At 41.7% G+C, this 18,941-nt stretch overlaps 2 protein-coding genes across 6 annotated transcripts; one reads left to right on the top strand and one right to left on the bottom strand.

Annotated features, from left to right (window-relative positions):
* Positions 1 to 386: 386 nt before the first annotated feature.
* On the bottom strand, positions 387 to 4,994 carry rs16 (40S ribosomal protein S16). 2 transcript variants are annotated; one of them, XM_014208159.2, is made up of 6 exons: positions 4,848 to 4,994; positions 4,705 to 4,756; positions 3,871 to 3,972; positions 985 to 1,081; positions 796 to 843; positions 387 to 573 (listed from the first exon to the last, which is right to left on the bottom strand). In XM_014208159.2, exons 2-6 carry the CDS (start codon positions 4,750 to 4,752, stop codon positions 428 to 430), a joined length of 441 nt encoding a protein of 146 aa, XP_014063634.1. In that variant the 5' UTR covers positions 4,753 to 4,756; positions 4,848 to 4,994; the 3' UTR covers positions 387 to 427.
* Positions 4,995 to 5,309: 315 nt separating this feature from the next.
* Positions 5,310 to 17,326, top strand: LOC106609409 (nectin-1). 4 transcript variants are annotated; one of them, XM_014208203.2, is made up of 8 exons: positions 5,314 to 5,718; positions 12,326 to 12,437; positions 12,544 to 12,891; positions 13,050 to 13,364; positions 13,468 to 13,576; positions 13,671 to 13,807; positions 14,533 to 14,653; positions 16,761 to 17,326. In XM_014208203.2, exons 2-8 carry the CDS (start codon positions 12,371 to 12,373, stop codon positions 16,885 to 16,887), a joined length of 1,224 nt encoding a protein of 407 aa, XP_014063678.2. In that variant the 5' UTR covers positions 5,314 to 5,718; positions 12,326 to 12,370; the 3' UTR covers positions 16,888 to 17,326. The 4 variants fall into 4 exon arrangements, with proteins under 4 accessions (XP_014063683.2, XP_014063678.2, XP_014063680.1 ...); XM_014208204.2 differs by lacking the exon at positions 5,314 to 5,718 and adding an exon at positions 5,891 to 6,276; XM_014208205.2 differs by lacking the exon at positions 14,533 to 14,653 and having other exon boundaries at positions 5,315 to 5,718.
* Positions 17,327 to 18,941: the final 1,615 nt, after the last annotated feature.

Here is an 18,941-nt window from a genome sequence, read left to right as displayed (position 1 = left end):
CAGCCAGTTTAAAACCACCCAGGTCTAGTCTAGCAATTAATTGAATGTATTAGGGTGAAACACAGAGGATAGCGCTTAACTATTAAAAGGTAGACAAATGCCATTGCCACGAGTAGCACCGCAGATATTGAGGAGCGAGATGCAAGATTGCACTCATAGGTCACCATCTGCACAGGTTCGCTTCATGCCGTTCACAGCGTGGTTGCCACAGGACCAATACAGCTGAGAAGTTGAGCCTCATGCTTCAACACTCTTAGTTTACCCCATATGCAGTTTACTTTCTGCATCTACGTCCTATCGCAGTCTACCTTAAAACACTTAAAGTAGTGCTTGATGGTTATTAATGAAAATTTTCATCAAGCAAGTTTAAAGAAACAGGGCAGAAATATTCTTCCTCAACTTTATTACATGAAAGTGTACAGAGAGGTTAACGGTAAGACTTCTGGTAGCGGGCACGGGCTCCTGGTCCACCGAACTTCTTGGACTCGCAGCGACGAGGGTCGGCAACCAGCAGGGTCCTGTCGTACTGGATCAAGATGTCCTTGATCTCCTTCTTTGAGGACTCATCGACATCTGGAGGGAAAGAAACAGGTCGGATTGGTTATTGTGAACCATTGTCTTGACCAAATGGAAACGCAGCAATCATGCACCCGCCATCATCCAAAAGGGAGAAACCCAACATAGCTTCCTGCAAAAAATTATCCAAAGTAACTCAAATATTTTATCAGCAGAAGTAATATTCCATTGAAAACAAGATATTGCTTTATTTGTTTTTACAGTAAAATTGACACTTACATTTCTGGTAGTATGCGACCAGGGCTTTGGAGATGGACTGACGGATAGCTGCAAGGAGAAGATGGCACAGGGTAAGACAAACAGCCATGTTCTGTCAAGTACAGTTATTTCAAATCAAGACATCAGTTTCTACTGAGATGATATGGTTAAACGGAAGTAGAGCAGCTTCCAGTTGTAAAAACAAGTCACCGTAGATCTGTGCGACATGTCCACCACCCTTCACTCGGACTCGGATGTCAACTCCAGCAAAACGCTCCTTGCCCAGCAGCAGCACTGGCTCCAGCAGCTACAACAGAGAAACGTTGTCAAGGACGCACACAAGGTCTATATATCCTGCAGACACAACCAGACATTTAGCTGAATGAAGACCTATGTTGATTTTGGGCTTAGTAAACGAACAGCAGCTCTGTAACAAGCCACGTTACACATACATGAAATAGTTAGCAACTGTTTCCCAAGAGACAGATTGAAATTAACCAGAGTGGGGCTGCTCCAACTCAAGGTGCCAAAATGCACAACCCTCCTCAACAAATGTTTTCCCCCCCCACTTGTACAGTGAAATAAATGGAACCCCATCAGAATGAACTCAAATGCTCACAACAAATAACAAAAGCAACCCTGTTTATAAGCGTGGATATCACACTGCCACTTCACCATGCTTTTGTGGCACAGTCGATGCCAGAAGGTCAGGGGTTCACCGACTACCACAGACAAGCTCACTCTCCCTGCCTGTTTCATTACACAACGATCAGAGACAATCAGCTAGGGGTAATCAGATGTAACATTTTGAAGCCATATTTATAATTATATAAAATACATTGCCTTCGGAAAGTATTCAGACCCCTTGACCTTTTCCACATTGTTGTTACAGCCTTATTCTAAAACTGATTAAAATTCTCAGCAATCTAGACACGATCCCATCATGACAAAGCAAATTTCTTCAGCATTGAAGATAGCAAAGAACACAGTGGCCTCCATCATTAAATGGAAGAAGTTTGGAACCACCAAGACTTTCTAGAGCTGGCTGCCCAGCCAAACGGAGCAATTGGGGGAAAGGGCCTTGATCAGGGAGGTGACCAAGAACCCAAGTCACTGAGAGATCCAAAGTTCCTCTGTGGAGATAGGAGAACCTTCCAGAAGGACAACCATCTCTGCAGCGCTCCACCAATCAGGCCTTTATGGTAGAGTGGCAAGACGGAAGCCACTTCAGAAAAAGGCACATGACAGCGCGCTTGGAGTTTGCAAAAAGGGCATCTGAAGACTCAGACCACGAGAAAGATCCTCTGGTCTGATGAAACCATGATTGAACTCTTTGGCCTGAATGCCAAGCATCACATCTGGAGGAAACCTGGCACCATCCCTACGGTGAAGCATGGTGGCAGCATCATGCCGTGGGGATGTTTTCCAGCGGCAGGGACTGAGAGACTAGTCAGAGGCAAAGACGGCTCAGGACCTCAGACTGGGGCGAGGGTTCACCTTCCAACAAGACAACGACCCTAAGCACACAGCCAAGACAATGCAGGAGTGGCTTCGGGACAAGTCTCTGAATGTCCTTGAGTGGCCCAGATAGAGCCCGGACTTGAACCCGATTGATCATCTCTGGAGAGACCCGAATATAGCTGTGCAGCAACGCTCCCCATCTAACCTGACAGAGCTTGAGAGGATCTGCAGAGAATGGAAGAAACTTCCCAAATACAGGTGTGCCAAGCCTGTAGCGTCAAACCCAAGACAATGCTGTAAATGCTGCCAAAGGTGCTTCAACAAATGACAGAGTAAAGGGTCTGAATACTTAAGGGTAATTTACTGTTTTTATTTTATAAATTAGCAAACGTTTCTAAAAGCAAACTGTTTTTGCTTTGTCATTATAGCGTAGTGTGTAGATTGATGCGGGCAAAAAAACAATTCAACCAATTTTAGAATAAGGCTGTAACGTAACAAAGGGGTCTGGATACCTTCCGAAGGCACTGTATATGCTACACATTTTCTACCAACAGGTTTCTGTGCCAATGCGCCACACAACCAATATACAAAGCATACCGACTTTGGGCACTTCAATATCATGGGTAACTTTCAACACCTCAATAAAGATTGCCAATCTCAACAAATAGAAAAAACATCCCTCCCTACCTTGTAGGCGTAGCCAATGTAAAATTACAGAGGACAAAATGCTCAACTCCCAGAAGAGTAGCTTGCTTCTTTAGATTTTCTTTAGATTTTGGGGCTGCTGGTGAACCATGATGTGCAGGTGTAATCACAGTGATACTGGACTAGCGCACTAGCTACGTTTCCATCCAATAGGGTACAGACTTATGTGAATATTCTAAAATCTTAAAACCAATAGGGCATTTCAGAGTTTCCTTTGAGAAAATGTGTAGCCGGACAACATACCAGGGAAGATGTTAATTTACCGGACATCCAAATGCAGTCACATTTGACCTGGCACGGCCAGCGCCTTCAATAAACGAGGGATATTGGCCAAATGAGAAAACTGCGTACAAATTACAAAAACACCATTCCTTGTGCTTCAATGTGTAGCGTATGCAAAACTTAAAAATAAAAATAAATGTGTAGTGTTTTAAGGTTACTTTCATAGTTCAGTTGTCAGATTTGAGCACAGGTGTCATATAGGACTAATCCCAGAGATAGCATGCCACCAGCATATCTGACACCAACACGTATTTCTTTATGAAAGAAGACCATCTACAGATAGACGCAAAGGCTTATTCCTTCATTTTCAAATTAGATTAAAAAATATATATAATTCATTATTAAATTATAGGGGTAACTCTGGTAGGCCCGACAGTGTTCCTCACCTCAAGTTCACCTGTCCGAGTCAGTTGGCACACCTTCATATCATAAGCCCACAGTAGCTAAAGCGTAATAACAGCCACACCATACCTTTACAAATGTTTCTAAACGTTAGGGTAACATCAAAAGTCAAGCCATTGTTTATAAGGAAGATACTAGCAGAAGAGAGAGCAAATGTAACGCACTACCCTCCCCTGTTCCCAAAGCAAAAAAATAAATCCCTTATTTTGGACAACAGTACATTTCAGTCTGTCTTTAAGGACTCACCTTGTACTGGAGAGTGGCTGGCTCAATCATCTCGAGGGGTCTGCCGTTTACCTTGATGAGGCCATTTCCCCTCTTGCAGTGAGCAACAGCGGTGGCTGTTTTCTGCAAAGAGATACTGTAATGTTCACTTCCATTTGCTAGGTTTTAGCTACTTACATGTGCACTTTTCTAGGAAGCAGGGGTGGCTAAACAGACGGTCCATAACGTTAAACATGTCTTTGCTATATTTCCCCCCCACCACCACACACAAAAAAAAATTGCCATTCAGGTGATTGCTGATCAACAGTACTATTATAATCAACACTAGTTAGCCAGCCAATGTCTTAACCAAACACTAAGGTACATCATTAGGGATGAGTGGACCAAGTCATGGCAACTAGCTAGTTACAGTACAACGATTAGTTAAAAACGATGTAGTCAACAAAAAAAGCACGCATCTAGTTAACAAATGCAGTATTGTGGAATAATAAATCAGCGAACTAACGTTTGTTACCTCACTACACCAATCAATTGGCGTTGATGTAGCTGGACAACATGCTTTCCGGCATAACATTAGCTAATTGATTAACGTCGCTAGCAGGCCGCAACATTTGTAGCCATTCATATCAATATGCCACTGGCTGCAATCAAGGCACATGTGGACGTTTAACAATAAAGTTGTCAAATCGACGGTCACTTACATTTCCAAATGTAATGGATAGTTTTTGGGGGGACAAATACACATTTCTGGCCTGTCTGGCTAACATGGTTGAGCTAGCTAACGTCACCTAACCGGATAGCGTTAGTTCCTTGGCTCAACAACACACGTGGAATAAATTCAGATAGTTTACTCACTTTGCGTCCGAAAACCTGGACCGATTGCAGAGGACCTTTGGCCGGCATGTTTCTGAAACAATTAAATCACAATGATTACCTTCAAAAAAATAATTAATAGATCATATTTTTGCATTTGTAACTGAGCTCAAGGGGGAACATACCGTCTTCAGCTTTAGTGCCGTACGAAAAGACCGAACGGGGGTTTCAAACACCGAAAATCAGGGGCAGTAGCACGACAGTTTATGGCTTTGCAATGCATTTACGACAATTGCAGGGAGAGAGGAAGAGACGATAATCTGTTTTTAAACTTCTGCACAATTCATTTTTATTTTGTAGCAACAAAATGTATCACGTATCTCGGAAACTTATGCAAATTATTTGAATTTGACATGTTTAATAAATTCAGTCATATTGTTAATTATTTGGCCCATGAATTTAAATGTTGGCAAAATGTAATTCATGGCGCAAATAGTTTACATTATGACTGAATTAATTAAACATGGTCTGTGAAATAAAACATTAAAAAAAAACAACAATATAGATATGGTCTAGGACTAAAATATATTTCTGTCCAGAAGAGGTCACTGTATGAACACGTTTTTTAGTGGACGAAACAAAGCAACTGTGGATGAATTCTTCGGTTTCCAATTTAACCTCGCCTTATGCCCTTGGGGGAATCCCCATCGCGAGTTTTCCAAATGATTAGCCAAGCATTGGAAGTTTGCAACGTTAAGCCCCGCAACCCTCGTTTTTAGTAGTCTTTGCGAGCACTGGATCCTAGAACTCCCCATAATTATATTCGCGACGATTGTACGTCCGCTAACAAGCTACGGGAGACTGAAAACAGAATCCTTGCGAAGTGTCCACTTAATTTGAGGGCTGAGGGGAAAGGGTGTGTCTTAAGTGTTTGGACTGCAACCTGTCCACTCTGGGGGCTGAAACGCCCCATCATTCAATTCGCGATGATTGTACACCTGCTAAATCATCCAAAACGTAAAACCCACATCAATATGGAGAAGTCAACGTACAAGTGTAAGTAAAAACGAATGTAAATAAGTTAGAAATTGTGCTAGTAATGCACATGATGGCACAAACACGTATCACAAAAGTAGTTGTGTTTGGTTAGCTTTTGGAAACTTTATCTAGCGCATACAACTTTCCCCGACATCACACTTATACATAGTAATGTTCGATTTACCAGATATTGTCGGATGGCTAGCATGCGTTGTCTTCTAGCCAAGATATGAAATGCAATCATAAATGACTGTAGCGCATATAAAGCACACACCACAGCTCCAGGTAGTTCCATGATGACTGAAAACAACCGTGGGACGAACTTGTGGCACATTTCCGTGCAAGGGCGGTCCATTCATTCTTCCCTCGCTCTGCAAGTGTCAACTCATCATAAGAAGTTAATTTGAGGGGTCTTTTATGTGTTTGGAACGTAGAAGGGTTTCCCAAAAGGATCAAGTTTATCCTTAGAACCTTTGTAGGAGCATCGTTAAATCTCCGAGCTGTTTCCCAAAACCAATTGCACTTGAAAACGCTCATTCTAACGCCTGGCACAGACCACATGTAGAAAGGGTAACGGTAAGTGCATCCTTAGACGCTTTTTTGGCCTAAAAATAGAATGACAGGATTTCTCTCTCTCCGTGACCGCCGATAACTTCAAAACAAAGTTGACTACAAATACAAAGTTGCCAATATTTTTGCAACTGATACAAACGGGCAACGTTATGTATAAAGATATGATTCAAATGAACAGTAGGTTATTGGCTAGTGGGGAGATGGCCTTGCTGATCTCCAAGCCCCCCCAAATAAACTTCAATACTAACTTAAACATTTCGAGATACTTACTCGAAATGTATAGAACGTGGAACATACATGTAGAATATCTTAATTTGTAGCATCAGGTTAGCTAGCTAACATTGCCATTACATCGCCTACAACTTGATCGGGGATTTCAGGTGGGGGTGGGGATTTTTAGATGGCCATGTTGTCGAGTTCAAAAGTTTGGCCGCCGGTGTTGTGCCGAACACTTTAGCACAGGGATCATCAACTATACTGAACAAAAATATAAATGCAACATGTAAAGTGTTGGTCCCATGTTTCATGAGCTGAAATAAAAGATCCCAGAAATTGTTCATACGCACAAAAAGAACATTTCTCTCAAAAGGTGTGCACAAATTCGTTTACGTCCTGGTTGGTGAGCATTTCAAATTTTCCAAGATAATCCATCCACCTGACAGGTGTGGCATATCAAGAATCTGATTAAACAGCATGATCATTACACAGGTACGCCTTGTGCTGGGGACAATAAAAGGCCACTCTAAAATGCGCAGTTTTGTCACACAACGCAATGCCAAAGATGTCTCAAGTTTTAAGGGAGCGTGAAATTGGAATGCTGACTGCAGGAATTTCCACCAGGATCTTGACCTGACTGCAGTTCGGCGTCATAACCGACATCAGTGGGCAAATGTTCCCCTTCAATGGTGACTGACACGCTGGGGAAGTGTGCTCTTCATGGATGAATCTCGTCGTGTGGGCGAGCGGTTTGCTGGTGTCAACGTTGCGAACAGCGTGCCCAATGGTGGCGGTGGGGTTATGGTATGGGCAGGCATAAACTTCGGACAACGAACACAATTGTATTTTATCTATGGCAATTTGAATGCACAGAGATACCGTGACGAGATCCTCAATCCCATGTTTGTGCCATTCATCCGCCTCCATCACTTCATGTTTTAGCATAATAATGCACGGCCCCATGTCGCAAGGATCTGTACACGATTCCTGGAAGCAGAACATTTCCCAGTTCTTCCATGGCCCGCATACTAACTAGACATGTCACTCATTGAGAATGTTTGGGATGCGCTGGATTGACGCATACAACAGCGGTTTCCAGTTCCCGGCAATATCAACCATTGAAGAGGATCAGGAACACATTCCACAGGCCACAATCAACAGCTTGATCAGCTCTATGCGAAGGAGATGCGTCGCACCCCCAGGTCGTCGTCGTCGTCCCCAGAAATGAACCATTCGGCACTAACTGTAATTTTTATTTAGACATTTGGAACAACACAAATAATCATAACATTTAAAACTATATAAATATTAAAGTGTATATATACAAAAATAACACTGAAAAAGTAACAAAGAAAAATAGATCCAAATTGTAGTATATAAATACAAATAAAAAGAGAATCAAATTATTTCACTCTTACCCTATTGCTAACAAAAAACACACAACTAAATTGCACAAATCCTATATCACACAAATACACATATAGAATAACACACTTATAAAGAAGAGAACCTGATTATTACACTATTGCACTTCAAACAAGAAACACACAAACTAAATAGCATAACTGCCATTTACTGCCATAAACCCTGACCTTTCTTGCCTTCCTTGATGCAAAGTCGTCAATTACATCATCATAAGAAATCTGCACAGCAATTGCATGGTTGGTACTGATAACAGCAAGGCCACTAAGGTGTTCCTGTGACATGATGGACCTCAGGTAGGATTTGATGAGCTTCAGCTTTGAAAAGTTCCTCTCTGCTTCAGCTACGGTCACTGGAAGAGTAAGACAAATTCTGATACATTTCTGAGAGCTCCCTTTCGTGTATAAATATCAGCAGCTCAAGCAGGGTCATGGTCTTCGATGGCAAGTCGGGCAAGTTTTCAGTTCCTGTGCAAGCTCTCTGCCATCAAAGTCTAAGTGTTCTTTATAGTGCAGTGTCATACTAAGGGCCTCACATTGTTCTGTCAGCTCCTCATTGGAGAGACTTTGGATGTTGACAGCACTCCAAACTTCTCTCCCACATTTTCCAATGTGGAAAACCTTTCCTGAAGGGCTGAGGTTGCAGCATCAGCAACGACATTGAAAAATGTCACCTCCAGCTTCTTCAGGGCATCACTCAAAGGCTCATCAAATGATTCGTATGAAAAGTGCTCCTTTGTGGACCTCAGCCTTTTTTATTGTAGAACATTCATACCCTCGCAAATATCATTGGCTGATGTTTGTGCAGTCATAAAGCCTGTTGCCCTGTAGTTGCTCTCTGTCTTTCTGAGAAGACTGACTGCAACATCCACATGCAGTCAGTGACTACATCAGCTTTCTCACGTGTTGGATCTGGCTCAAGATGTCATACCACTGTACAGATGCTGAAGTGGTATGATCCCACCTCCTCTGACAAGGACTGGGCATCAATCTTCATCACAGGGTCTTTGGTTTGATCCCTCACCTCAATCAGTGCCTCTCTCACCACTGCTGCCTGATACCTCAGTGGCTCGACACTTAACTTTCCTCTCCCACTTTGTCTCAGTCCACATCTTCAAAGTGATGTCCACATGTTTTTTTCAGGATGGCCCATCGCTGTGTGGAGGCTGAGAACAAGGTGTACAGTTTGTGTAAGATGTCAAAGTAACCTGTGGCATCGACAGAACTTCTAGCAGCATCAGCCACAACCAGGTTCAATGTGAGCCCCACATGGCACAAATAGAGCTCTTGGATTCATTTCCAGGAGTCTGGCATGGACAACTTTGTTTTTGCCTCTCATGTTGGCCCCGTTATCATAAGACTGTCCTCTGCAGTCCTCAAAAGGAATTTTTAGCTCCTCTAATCTTTTGAGAATCAGGGATGGCAAATGTTGGCCCTGGACTCCTCTGCCTCAAAACCTCATAGAATGTTCCTTTATGTGGGGCTCCTCCTTCAGTGACACAATTCTAATCACAACTGACAACTGTTCAGTGTGGCTGACATCTGAGGTGCAATCTAGAATGATAGAGAATAATTTTGCCAGCTTGATGCCACTCACCATTATTGAAATGACCTTGCTGCTCAACAAATCAATGAGTTCATTCTGTATTTGGTGGCCAAGGTAGCTGGTGGTGTGACTCGGGGTCCCTTTTTGGACACGGTTAAGGTGCTCTTTCATGACTGGATCAAATTGTGCCATCAGTTCAACCTCTGAGGACATTTCCATTTGATGGAAATAGCAGCCAGACGTACAGTATCAACACCTCTCTCCATCTTATCCTCTCAGCCTCCATAAGTGCCATCTCATGCTTATCAATTGTTTCCCCTTTTTTGATCCTTATTGCCAGTTCTTTCCATGTTTTCATGCAGTTTTGGTCTTCTGGACTGCTGTCGTGTGAAGTCAGCAAATAACTTGCATGTTATCAGTCTGTCAGTCTTGAGTTTGCTAAATACATCTTCTTCTTAGAAAAGAGATTGCAGCAGAAGAGGCTGTTGTTTCTTTCAGAATACACCAACCAACTTCTAGGGATTTATTTTCACCACTCACCAAGGTCTTCCTGAAATACTGATGGTGGCAACTTCTTCCATCACTCTCATTCCTTGGGAAAACAAAGTTAGATGGTACCTCACTTGGTCTTCTGCAAACTAGTTGTTAGAATTCTGTCAGTCAGAACTGAAGGCCAGTCAGCAGGGTCTGTAGACAGTGGTTCATCCTCAGCAGCAGGATTTTGTGGGGATGCTTCTACAGGCATTTCTGATGGAGAGCACATGGGCATTCGTTTACACACGTTATTATTCACAGCATTTATAGTGGTGGAACATCCCACATACATACCCAGTAATAATAAAATCGTCATTGTTACCTACAATATGGAAACTTAAATCATTATTTCCCTTTTGCAAAGTTTTATGTTGTTTGTTATGCAGGGATGCACACATAAACACGTGCGTGTACCCACACACACATGTGCGCACAAACACACCTGAAGAAACCTGCTGGGGAGAAGTGGAAGCAAATGGGTCTTCATCCTCATCCTCAGGCTCAGACAACATTTGTGACGACACCTGTGTGGCTGAGGAGGTAATGGCTCCTCATCCTGGCCAGTGCCAGAGGGTGCTCCAAAATATTTCAGAAGTGCCCCCGAATTTGCATTGAAATACAGTATATGGGTCAGACACTCTGAATACATTTGTTGCACAATTAAATATACATGTCATTATGCACAATTTATAAAACTTTCAAAATAAGAACCAAATTAATCATATGACCTCCTTGGCTAATACTAGGCATAAGACACCCCAAAAGACTCAATATATCACAAAAGATACAAAATATCAGCACAATATAGATGTCGTTTAAGTTAGCCTACAGCATTGGAAATTCCCCTTACTGAGCTCAGGACCTAGTTAATAATACAATCACAGAAAACCTTTGTCACCCCAATGAAAGTTAACCAAATCAATAATGTGCTAGTTAGGTTGTAATCGTTTTGCTGCAGGCTACACACATTATCATAATGAAACTGTGTGAAATTATATCCAATGTTATGTAAGCTAGTTGGACAGAAAACAGAATATTGTCGCCCTATGTGTAATAGCATAGCAAGCAACATAGGCTAACAAACAAGTATTATACTAGCCTATTTCATTACATGCATAATATTATACTCAGAAAGAGATGACATAGCTGCATACCTTTTATCTTTTGCGTGTTTCTCCTCTTCTTTCCTCTTTTTCCTAAACTGGGCACCTAATGGCTAAGACCTTTTCTTATCCATTTGTGTTGATTTGGCACTCCAGAATCAATACATTACCCATCCCCCAACACTGTCAACCAAGAGTCAAGACTAAACCAGTTCACCTTGGTGGTGTGCAGACTGGTTTTATATTATTCTTAACGATTTCACACAAACCAGAAAAAAATGCAACAATATGTCTGTGAAACTATATATTCACATTATTATGAATGAATTATGGTTTATTTGGTAGCATTTCGTAGTGTGACTGATTTTACTAATTGTATTAGTACTGTACAAAGTTAAAGGTGCGCTATTTGACTCCCCCGCTCCCCCTACCTCGGGCTTCCTGTGGGGAGACCTGAGGTCAACCTACCCACCCCATTTTTAGCCCAGTAGGCCTGGCGAACTTGCTTTTGTGTGCAGATTAATATATTAGTTCGATTAAAATGTTTACATGCTTTGCAAGAAGAACGATTTCCCGAATAATCCTGTTTACATGGACACATCTGAAATCAGGCTGCCTGATGGGGCTTTGATAAATGCTGAAAATCATCTGCAATCAAAATAAAGATTCTATCACAGCGACCATGTTCTTTTTGGGAAGGTTATTTCATTCTGAGTTTGGACATAAAGTTTGAATGTGAAACAATTTGTACGATGCATACTTTAAGTTTTTCAGAACTGACTTGACTCGTGTAACAGAGGTTAGCTGGTGCTGCTGGTGCTAGCACATGTGCAGATCCAATACACTGCTGGAACTCAGTTTTTTAAGGTGTTTACATGTTCGAGTAATTAGAAAGATTGCTCAGAAATCTAGACGTGTGCTTACTTCGATTATGACCCAAATGCTGATTTAAGATAATCAGAGTAATGTGTTTACATGACTAATGATAAACTCGGCCTATTGCCATAATCAGTTTAACATTGAAGTGTTAGTCAGCATGTTATCATTCTCAGTATCTAGATAATAACGGGGCTTCAAGGGAAAAAAATGTGTAGGTGTGGTTTCTTGTCCCATTCCGTCCCTGTGCCCATGTTTAGGTTACTGGTGTTGTAATCTTGCCTCTTGGTCTACATTTCAGGCTCGTTTCATTCTAATTTTGCTTATGCATAGGTCTAAACTGTGTTTCCCCCCAGATTAGAAAGTTTACTTGAAGTTGTCATACACGAGATCGCATACCAATGAAGAATCAAACATATTTCTGGGTTCTGGTGGACCTCTTTCTCATGCTGACTCAGACTGGAGTTGGTGAGTGTAGGAGCGATGCAAAGCAAACCCATAACATTTGTTCTCCACAATATCAAGAAGAGTCTGAGAATTTGCTGTCTTATGCATCCTGCTAATATTCCTTTAGGTATCAGAGTCATCTCTTACAATGGCCGCCCAACAGTGACTCAGGGACAACACGCAGACTTGACCTGTGAGCTCATAGAGACAGACGAGGAGCTCATCCAGATCTCATGGCAGAAGAGTACCAGGGGTTACCGTGCCAACCACAACTTCTTCCTCATCACCCCTAGCTATGGTCCATCACATGTCAAGGAGCGGGGGGACAGGGTGGGCTTCATTGGGAACACCACTGCGCTGGTGGGCTCTATCCGACTGTGGGATGTGTCCCTGACTGATGAGGGTGTCTACACCTGTATCTTCACTGTGTTCCCCAGTGGGCCATACAAGGCAGAGATCCACCTCAATGTCCAAAGTAAGAGGTTATTTATGATGTATTTCCCCAATGGAATGAATCGTTTGATACAATTATGTTAAGGGTGTTCCTTTACCTGCTTTCCAAGGGTTAGGTTTTAATGTATATAAAGACATACATTCATATTAAGTCAATGTGTTTGTGTTTTTTCCCAATAGTTCCTCCGGTGATTTCGGTTGCTGTGGAGACTCCACCTGTGGTTGCTGAGGGGCAGGAGAGCATCTTGGCCACGTGCACAGCGGCTAACGCCAAGCCCCCTGCTGATATACGGTGGAGCACGGCCAGTGCAAGACAACCACTGAGTCTGACAACCTCAACCAACACTACACTGAACCCAGACGGCACCGCCACGGTGAGGGGCCACCTGAAGGGAGAGCCCTCCAGAGTCATGCACCAACAGGAGGTTCAGTGCCTGGTGAACCACACCACTCTGAGCCAGCAGAAGGTCGTTCCCTACGAGATAGATATACACTGTGAGTATTCTCAATGACAACAGCCACAGTGTTTCTACTCCATATTAGACACAACAGTAACAGCACATACATAATGTGGTACAACTTTTTGACTATTCTATAGATCCTCCAAATTCGGTCAAAATCATCATTCATGAGAGGCCACCCCAGGCACCGGCGTTTCAGTGTTTAGTAGACGCCAACCCCCCTCCAACAGAGTTCACATGGAAGAGGTCAGTTGGTCACAGTATTTTGTTTCCCCTCAACCCATTTTCTAAGCATCAGTGTCAACATCTATGTTTTGCTATGTGTCTACATTTGTCTTAGACTGAATAGATCAAATCTAAGTGTTCGTGTGGGCTTGTTGGAGTTAGTGAGGGTGGGCCCTGACTTCAGTGGTCTGTACAGCTGTGAGGTGTCCAACCCATACGGAGCAGCATCTGGTTTCCTGTATGTGCATGAAGGTAATGACGTATGTAACTTAGCCGTTTTGACATTTAATTCATTTATTTGAAGCACACATTCGGCAGAACTTGAACGTACACTGACTGTACAAAACATTAGGAACACCTCCCTAATATTGAGTTGCACCCCCTTTTGCCCTCAGAACAGCCTCAGTTCGTCGGGGCATGGACTCTACAAGGTGTCGAAAGCGTTCCACACGGATGCTGGCCCATGTTGAGTCCAATGCTTCCCACAGTTGTGTCAAGTTGGCTGGATGTCCTTTGGGTGGTGGACCATTCTTAGTGCACATGGGAAACTGTTGAGTGTGAAAAACCCAGCAACGTTGCAGTTCTTGACACACTCAATCCGGTGCGCCTGGCACCTACCACCGTATTCCGTTTTAAAGGCACTTACATATTTTGTGTTGCCCATTCACCCTCTGAATGGCAGACATACACAATCCATGTCCCAATTGTCTCAAGGCTTAAAAATACGTCTTTAACCTGTCTCCTTTCCTTCATCTACACTGATTTAAGTGGATTTAACAAGTGACATCAATAAGGGATCATAGCTTTCACCTGGTTAGTCTGACATGGAATGAGTAGGTGTTCCTAATGTTTTGTACACTCAGTATATATTTTCAGCTCTGTTTTCAACACAGAGTTATGTTCCACTATTGTTACTTATAATATTTAAGAAAGGGTAGATTGTTGGAAAGTAAAGGTTCTGTTTTTCCTATTTGCAGTTGATCAGCGCTCCATTGTACCAGTAACCTTGTGGGTTTTCTTCCCCATCCTCCTCCTCTTCCTCTGTGTTGTAACTGTATCTCTCTGGCTGTTATTTTCCAGAGGACCCCTGAGAGAGAGGTATCATTGTACAGCTTTAGGACAAACAGTGTACACACCTTTATTGACAAGTATCATTATATGCTGCTGCTTTGTCTAAAATGATATTTACAGTGCCTTCAGAAAGTATTCACACCTCTTGACTTGTTCCACATTTTGTTGTTACAGCCTGAATTCAAACTGGATTCAATTTAGATAAAAAAGCAGAAATTGAATATCCCTTTGAGCTGGTTATTAATTACACTTTGGATGGTGTATCAATACACCCAGTCGCTACAAAGGTACAAGCGTGCTTCCTAACTCAGTCGTTGTAGAGGAAGGACACTGCTCAGGGATTTCACAGTGAGGCCAGTGGTGACTTTAAAATAGTTACAGAGTTAAATGGCTGTGATAGGACAAAATTGAGGATGGTTAACAACATTGTAGTTAATCCACAATACTAACCTAATTCACAGAGTGAAAAGAAGAAAGCCTGTACATAATACAAATATTCCAAAACATTCATCCTGTTTGCAACAAGGCACTAAAGTAGTACTGTAAAAAAATGTGCAAAGCAATTACATTTTTGTCCTGAATGCAAAGTGTTGTGTTTGGGGTAAATCCAATACAACACATTACTGAGTGTCACTTTCCATATTTTCAAGCATAGTGGTGGCTGCATCATGTTATGGGTATGCTTGTAGATGTAAAGGACTGGAGAGTTTTTCAGGATAAAAAAGAAACAGAATAGAGCTAAGCACAGGCACAATCCTAAAGGAAAACCTGGTTCAGTCTGCTTTCCACCAGACACTGGGAGATGAATTCACCTTTCAGCAGGACAATAACCTAAAACACAAATCTACACTGGAGTTGATTATCAGGAAGACGGTGAATGTTCCCGAATGGCCGAGTTAGTTTTGACTTAAATATATTTGAAAATCTATAGCAAGACCTGAAAATGGTTGTCTAGCAGTCATCAACAGCCAATTTGACAGAGCTTAAATAATTATGGGCAAATGAACCCAGAAAGACTCAGTGGTGTGAATACTTACATCAATGCCTTATTTCTGTATTTAATTTTAATTACAGTTGCAAAAACTTCAAAAAATATTTTTTCACTTTGTCATAATGGGGTGTGTAGATGGGTGAAAAAAGGATATACACTACCGTTCAAAAGTTTGGGGTCAAGAAAAGCAACGCCTCACAAGTCCTCAACTGGCAGCTTCATTAAATAGTACCCGCAAAACACCAGTGAAGAGGCGAAGATGCTGGCCTTCTAGGCAGAGTTGCAAAGAAAAAGCCATATCTCAGACTGGCCAATAAAAATAAAAGATTAAGATGGACAAAAAAAACACAGACACTGGACAGAGGAACTCTGCCCAGAAGGCCAGCATCCCGGAGTCACCTCTTCACTGGTGTTTTGCGGGTACTATTTAATGAAGCTGCCAGTTGAGGACTTGTGAGGTGTCTGTTTTTCTAACTAGACACTCTAATGTACTTGTCCTCTTGCTCAGTTGCGCACCGGGGCCTCCCACTCCTCTTTCTATTCTGGTTAGAGTCAGTTTGCGCTGTTCTGTAAAGGGAGTAGTACACAGCGTTGTACGAGATCTTCAGTTTCTTGGCAATTTCTCACATGGAATAGCCTTCGTTTCTCAGAACAAGAATCGACTGACGAGTTTCAGAACAAAGTTATTTGTTTCTGGCCATTTTGAGCCTGTAGTCGAACTCACAAATGCTGATGCTCCAGATACTCAACTAGTCTAAAGAAGACCAGTTTTATTGCTTCCTTAATCAGAACAACCGTTTTCAGCTGTGCTAACATAACTGCAAAAGGGTTTTCTAATAAACTTGGATTAGCTAACACATCGTGCCATTGGAACACAGGAGTGATGGTTGCTGAAAGTGGGCCTCTGTACGCCTATGTAGATCTTCCATTAAAAATCAGCCGTTTCCAGCTACAATAGTCATTCACAACATTAACAATGTCTACACTGTATTTCTGATCAATTTTATGTTATTTTAATGGACCAAAAACTTTTGAACGGTAGTGTATATTTAATCAATTTTGAATTCAGGCTGTGACACAAATAAAATGTGACTAAGTCAAGGGGTATGAATACTTTCTGAAGGCACTATGTGTTCTTTGCAGAGCCATGGCCCAGTTTTGTTGTAGTGGAGAGGCAATCCAAAACCCAGGAAGGGTAAGCCGTAAAGAACTGCAGGATTCTCCAGCTTGTGAGTCCGTTGAGGTCGAGAAACAGAAAGGTGCAGTTTGATAAGGATTGTGTTGATTGGATAACACGAGGGGTTTCTTGATGTTAGAAACAGGAGCATGTTTTGTTTTTGTGCTCTTGCCTTTTTTATGTTTACATGTTCTAACTAGCATCTAAACTGTTTAGAATTCCACAGCACACTACTGTACACAAGTGTGAAGATGATTTCTATGGGGATTTATACATTTTTGTTATGGTCTTGACTGTTTATGTAAAAGTGTTCAGACACACAGTTTTGTTAAAGAGTTTGTAATGGTAAAACTGTACCTCGACATACGAGATTGTATTAGGCATAAGAGTATACAGCATTAATCATTTGAATGATAAAAATTCCTCAAGCAAGTTTAAATATCACTGTATTTGTGTAGCCCTATTATGTCATACAGTATTGTGTTGGAATGTAGCAATTACTTTTGTATAAAATAGCTACATGGTTTGACCATTTGAGGGCACCGTTTCCTTCATTTCTAGTGCAAAGGATTTTTTGGGTTGACCTGTTGGAAGTGTGTATAGTATACTATATACTGTATGTGCCTGTGGCAACATTACAGGCTTAGGTCTGACAGATCAATACAACTATCTTAAATGGGATCTATTAAAAACACAAGCTCAAAAAACACTTATTTTTTTATCTCAAAATATGATTTAATTAGAGGCTAACAAAAAACTACTCTGGAATGCCTTACAAAAGAGAGGACAATAATCTGTTTTAAAGACAGGTAAGCTCCTAATTTTAATAGAAATAATATTGTAACACAACAATACTGTAAATTAAAAGACACATTTCACTAGTCTTAGTACTAAAGAGAGGGGAGGCAGTAGTGTGGCTATTTATAGTCTAGTCCTGGTCAATTGTGCTTCTCCTTGCTCCTATTGATAGACACAGTTGTCCATTGCCATCAGTGACCAAAAGGCTTCATTTTAAACCAGACCACCACCTGCTACTTATAATTGACCAATCAGCAGGGTTGAAGTTTGGTAATTTCTTTTCTTTGGGATGGAGGGGTCCTCTTTTGTTCACTGAAATTTGTCAATTGGAAAATAGTTAGGTATGGAGGACTGCGGGCATTCCCCTAGAAATTGAAGAGCTTTAGTCCACAAACGTTTGAAATGTTCTCTCAACCCATTTAAACTGACATCTGTGTTGCACAGAATGCGTGTTCTGATGCAATTACTATTTTAATATGAGGCTCTGCACTGGCCTTAACAGTACTGTGACTCTTAGTTGTGGGTACTGGCTTGCAATCTTCAGGGGTGAGTCTTAGGCTGTGGAGTGCAGGGACACTTTCAAAATCCTTCTATTCTCTGTCCCCAAATCTAGCCCTTAGTCCAAGGCCTGTACTCTGCCATTTTGCTGTTGCCTTTTGAGGAAAAGGCTACATATTCACTAAGAGGATCAATCTTCCACGGCACAGTGGTTTATTGGAATTCTCTGTTCATAGGGGACACCCGTGGACAACGCACAGCACCTGTCTATCCCTGTCAATTATCCCATACTAAAACCACATTTGTGCTTTTGCACTCCTAATTCAAGGGCTGGATATTTAAGTGCTGAACACTATGTATTCTATTGTTGCCATCAGTACCCAAGAGGTAAACATTAAAAAAGCAATCCGCTTGACCCTGAAAGCTGGCGTCTTCCATTGCAAGAATGTTTTAATTAGATTCCGAAGTGGAGACGAGGCAGTGTTCAGAAATTGTTCTTGTTGGAAGTTGTATTTTTAGGGCCCTTCTTTTCTTGACAGGTGTTTTTTGTCAGCACTCAAGGATGATCAGTTGAAAGCTTGTGCTCAAATAGTATTTACTATGGTAGGGTAGTCTTTGGCTAGTAAACAGGAAGAGGTTTTATTTTTTGTATTGTTTTTCCCACAAAGTGCAACATGAAAATGGAACAGTGGTCAAGCTTTTCTTCATAGTTTCTTTGTTATTTAGGGAAAATTGATGTACAAAGACGGAGATACTAATTTGAGGTGTCAATTAGCAAAGTGAACATATTTAAAGTAGTTGTAGGAAGGACAACTATTGAAAAGATTATACACAGCTTTGGTGTTCTTGTG

Source organism: Salmo salar, chromosome ssa07 (genome assembly GCF_905237065.1).
Source record: "Salmo salar chromosome ssa07, Ssal_v3.1, whole genome shotgun sequence".
Lineage (NCBI taxonomy): Eukaryota > Metazoa > Chordata > Actinopteri > Salmoniformes > Salmonidae > Salmo > Salmo salar.
This window is presented reverse-complemented; position numbering and strand designations above follow the sequence as displayed.

Excerpts from the sequence above, each read along its gene's own strand:
- LOC106609409 (XM_014208203.2), top strand. The coding sequence starts at position 12,371 with ATGAAGAATCAAACATATTTCTGGGTTCTGGTGGACCTCTTTCTCATG. Across the intron at positions 12,438-12,543 it reads GCTGACTCAGACTGGAGTTG|GTATCAGAGTCATCTCTTAC; the intron begins GTGAGTGTAGGA and ends ATATTCCTTTAG. Across the intron at positions 14,654-16,760 it reads AGAGGACCCCTGAGAGAGAG|AGCCATGGCCCAGTTTTGTT; the intron begins GTATCATTGTAC and ends TGTTCTTTGCAG.
- rs16 (XM_014208159.2), bottom strand. The coding sequence starts at position 4,752 with ATGCCGGCCAAAGGTCCTCTGCAATCGGTCCAGGTTTTCGGACGCAAA. Across the intron at positions 1,082-3,870 it reads CAGCCACTCTCCAGTACAAG|CTGCTGGAGCCAGTGCTGCT; the intron begins GTGAGTCCTTAA and ends TCTCTGTTGTAG. Across the intron at positions 844-984 it reads ACATGTCGCACAGATCTACG|CTATCCGTCAGTCCATCTCC; the intron begins GTGACTTGTTTT and ends TTCTCCTTGCAG.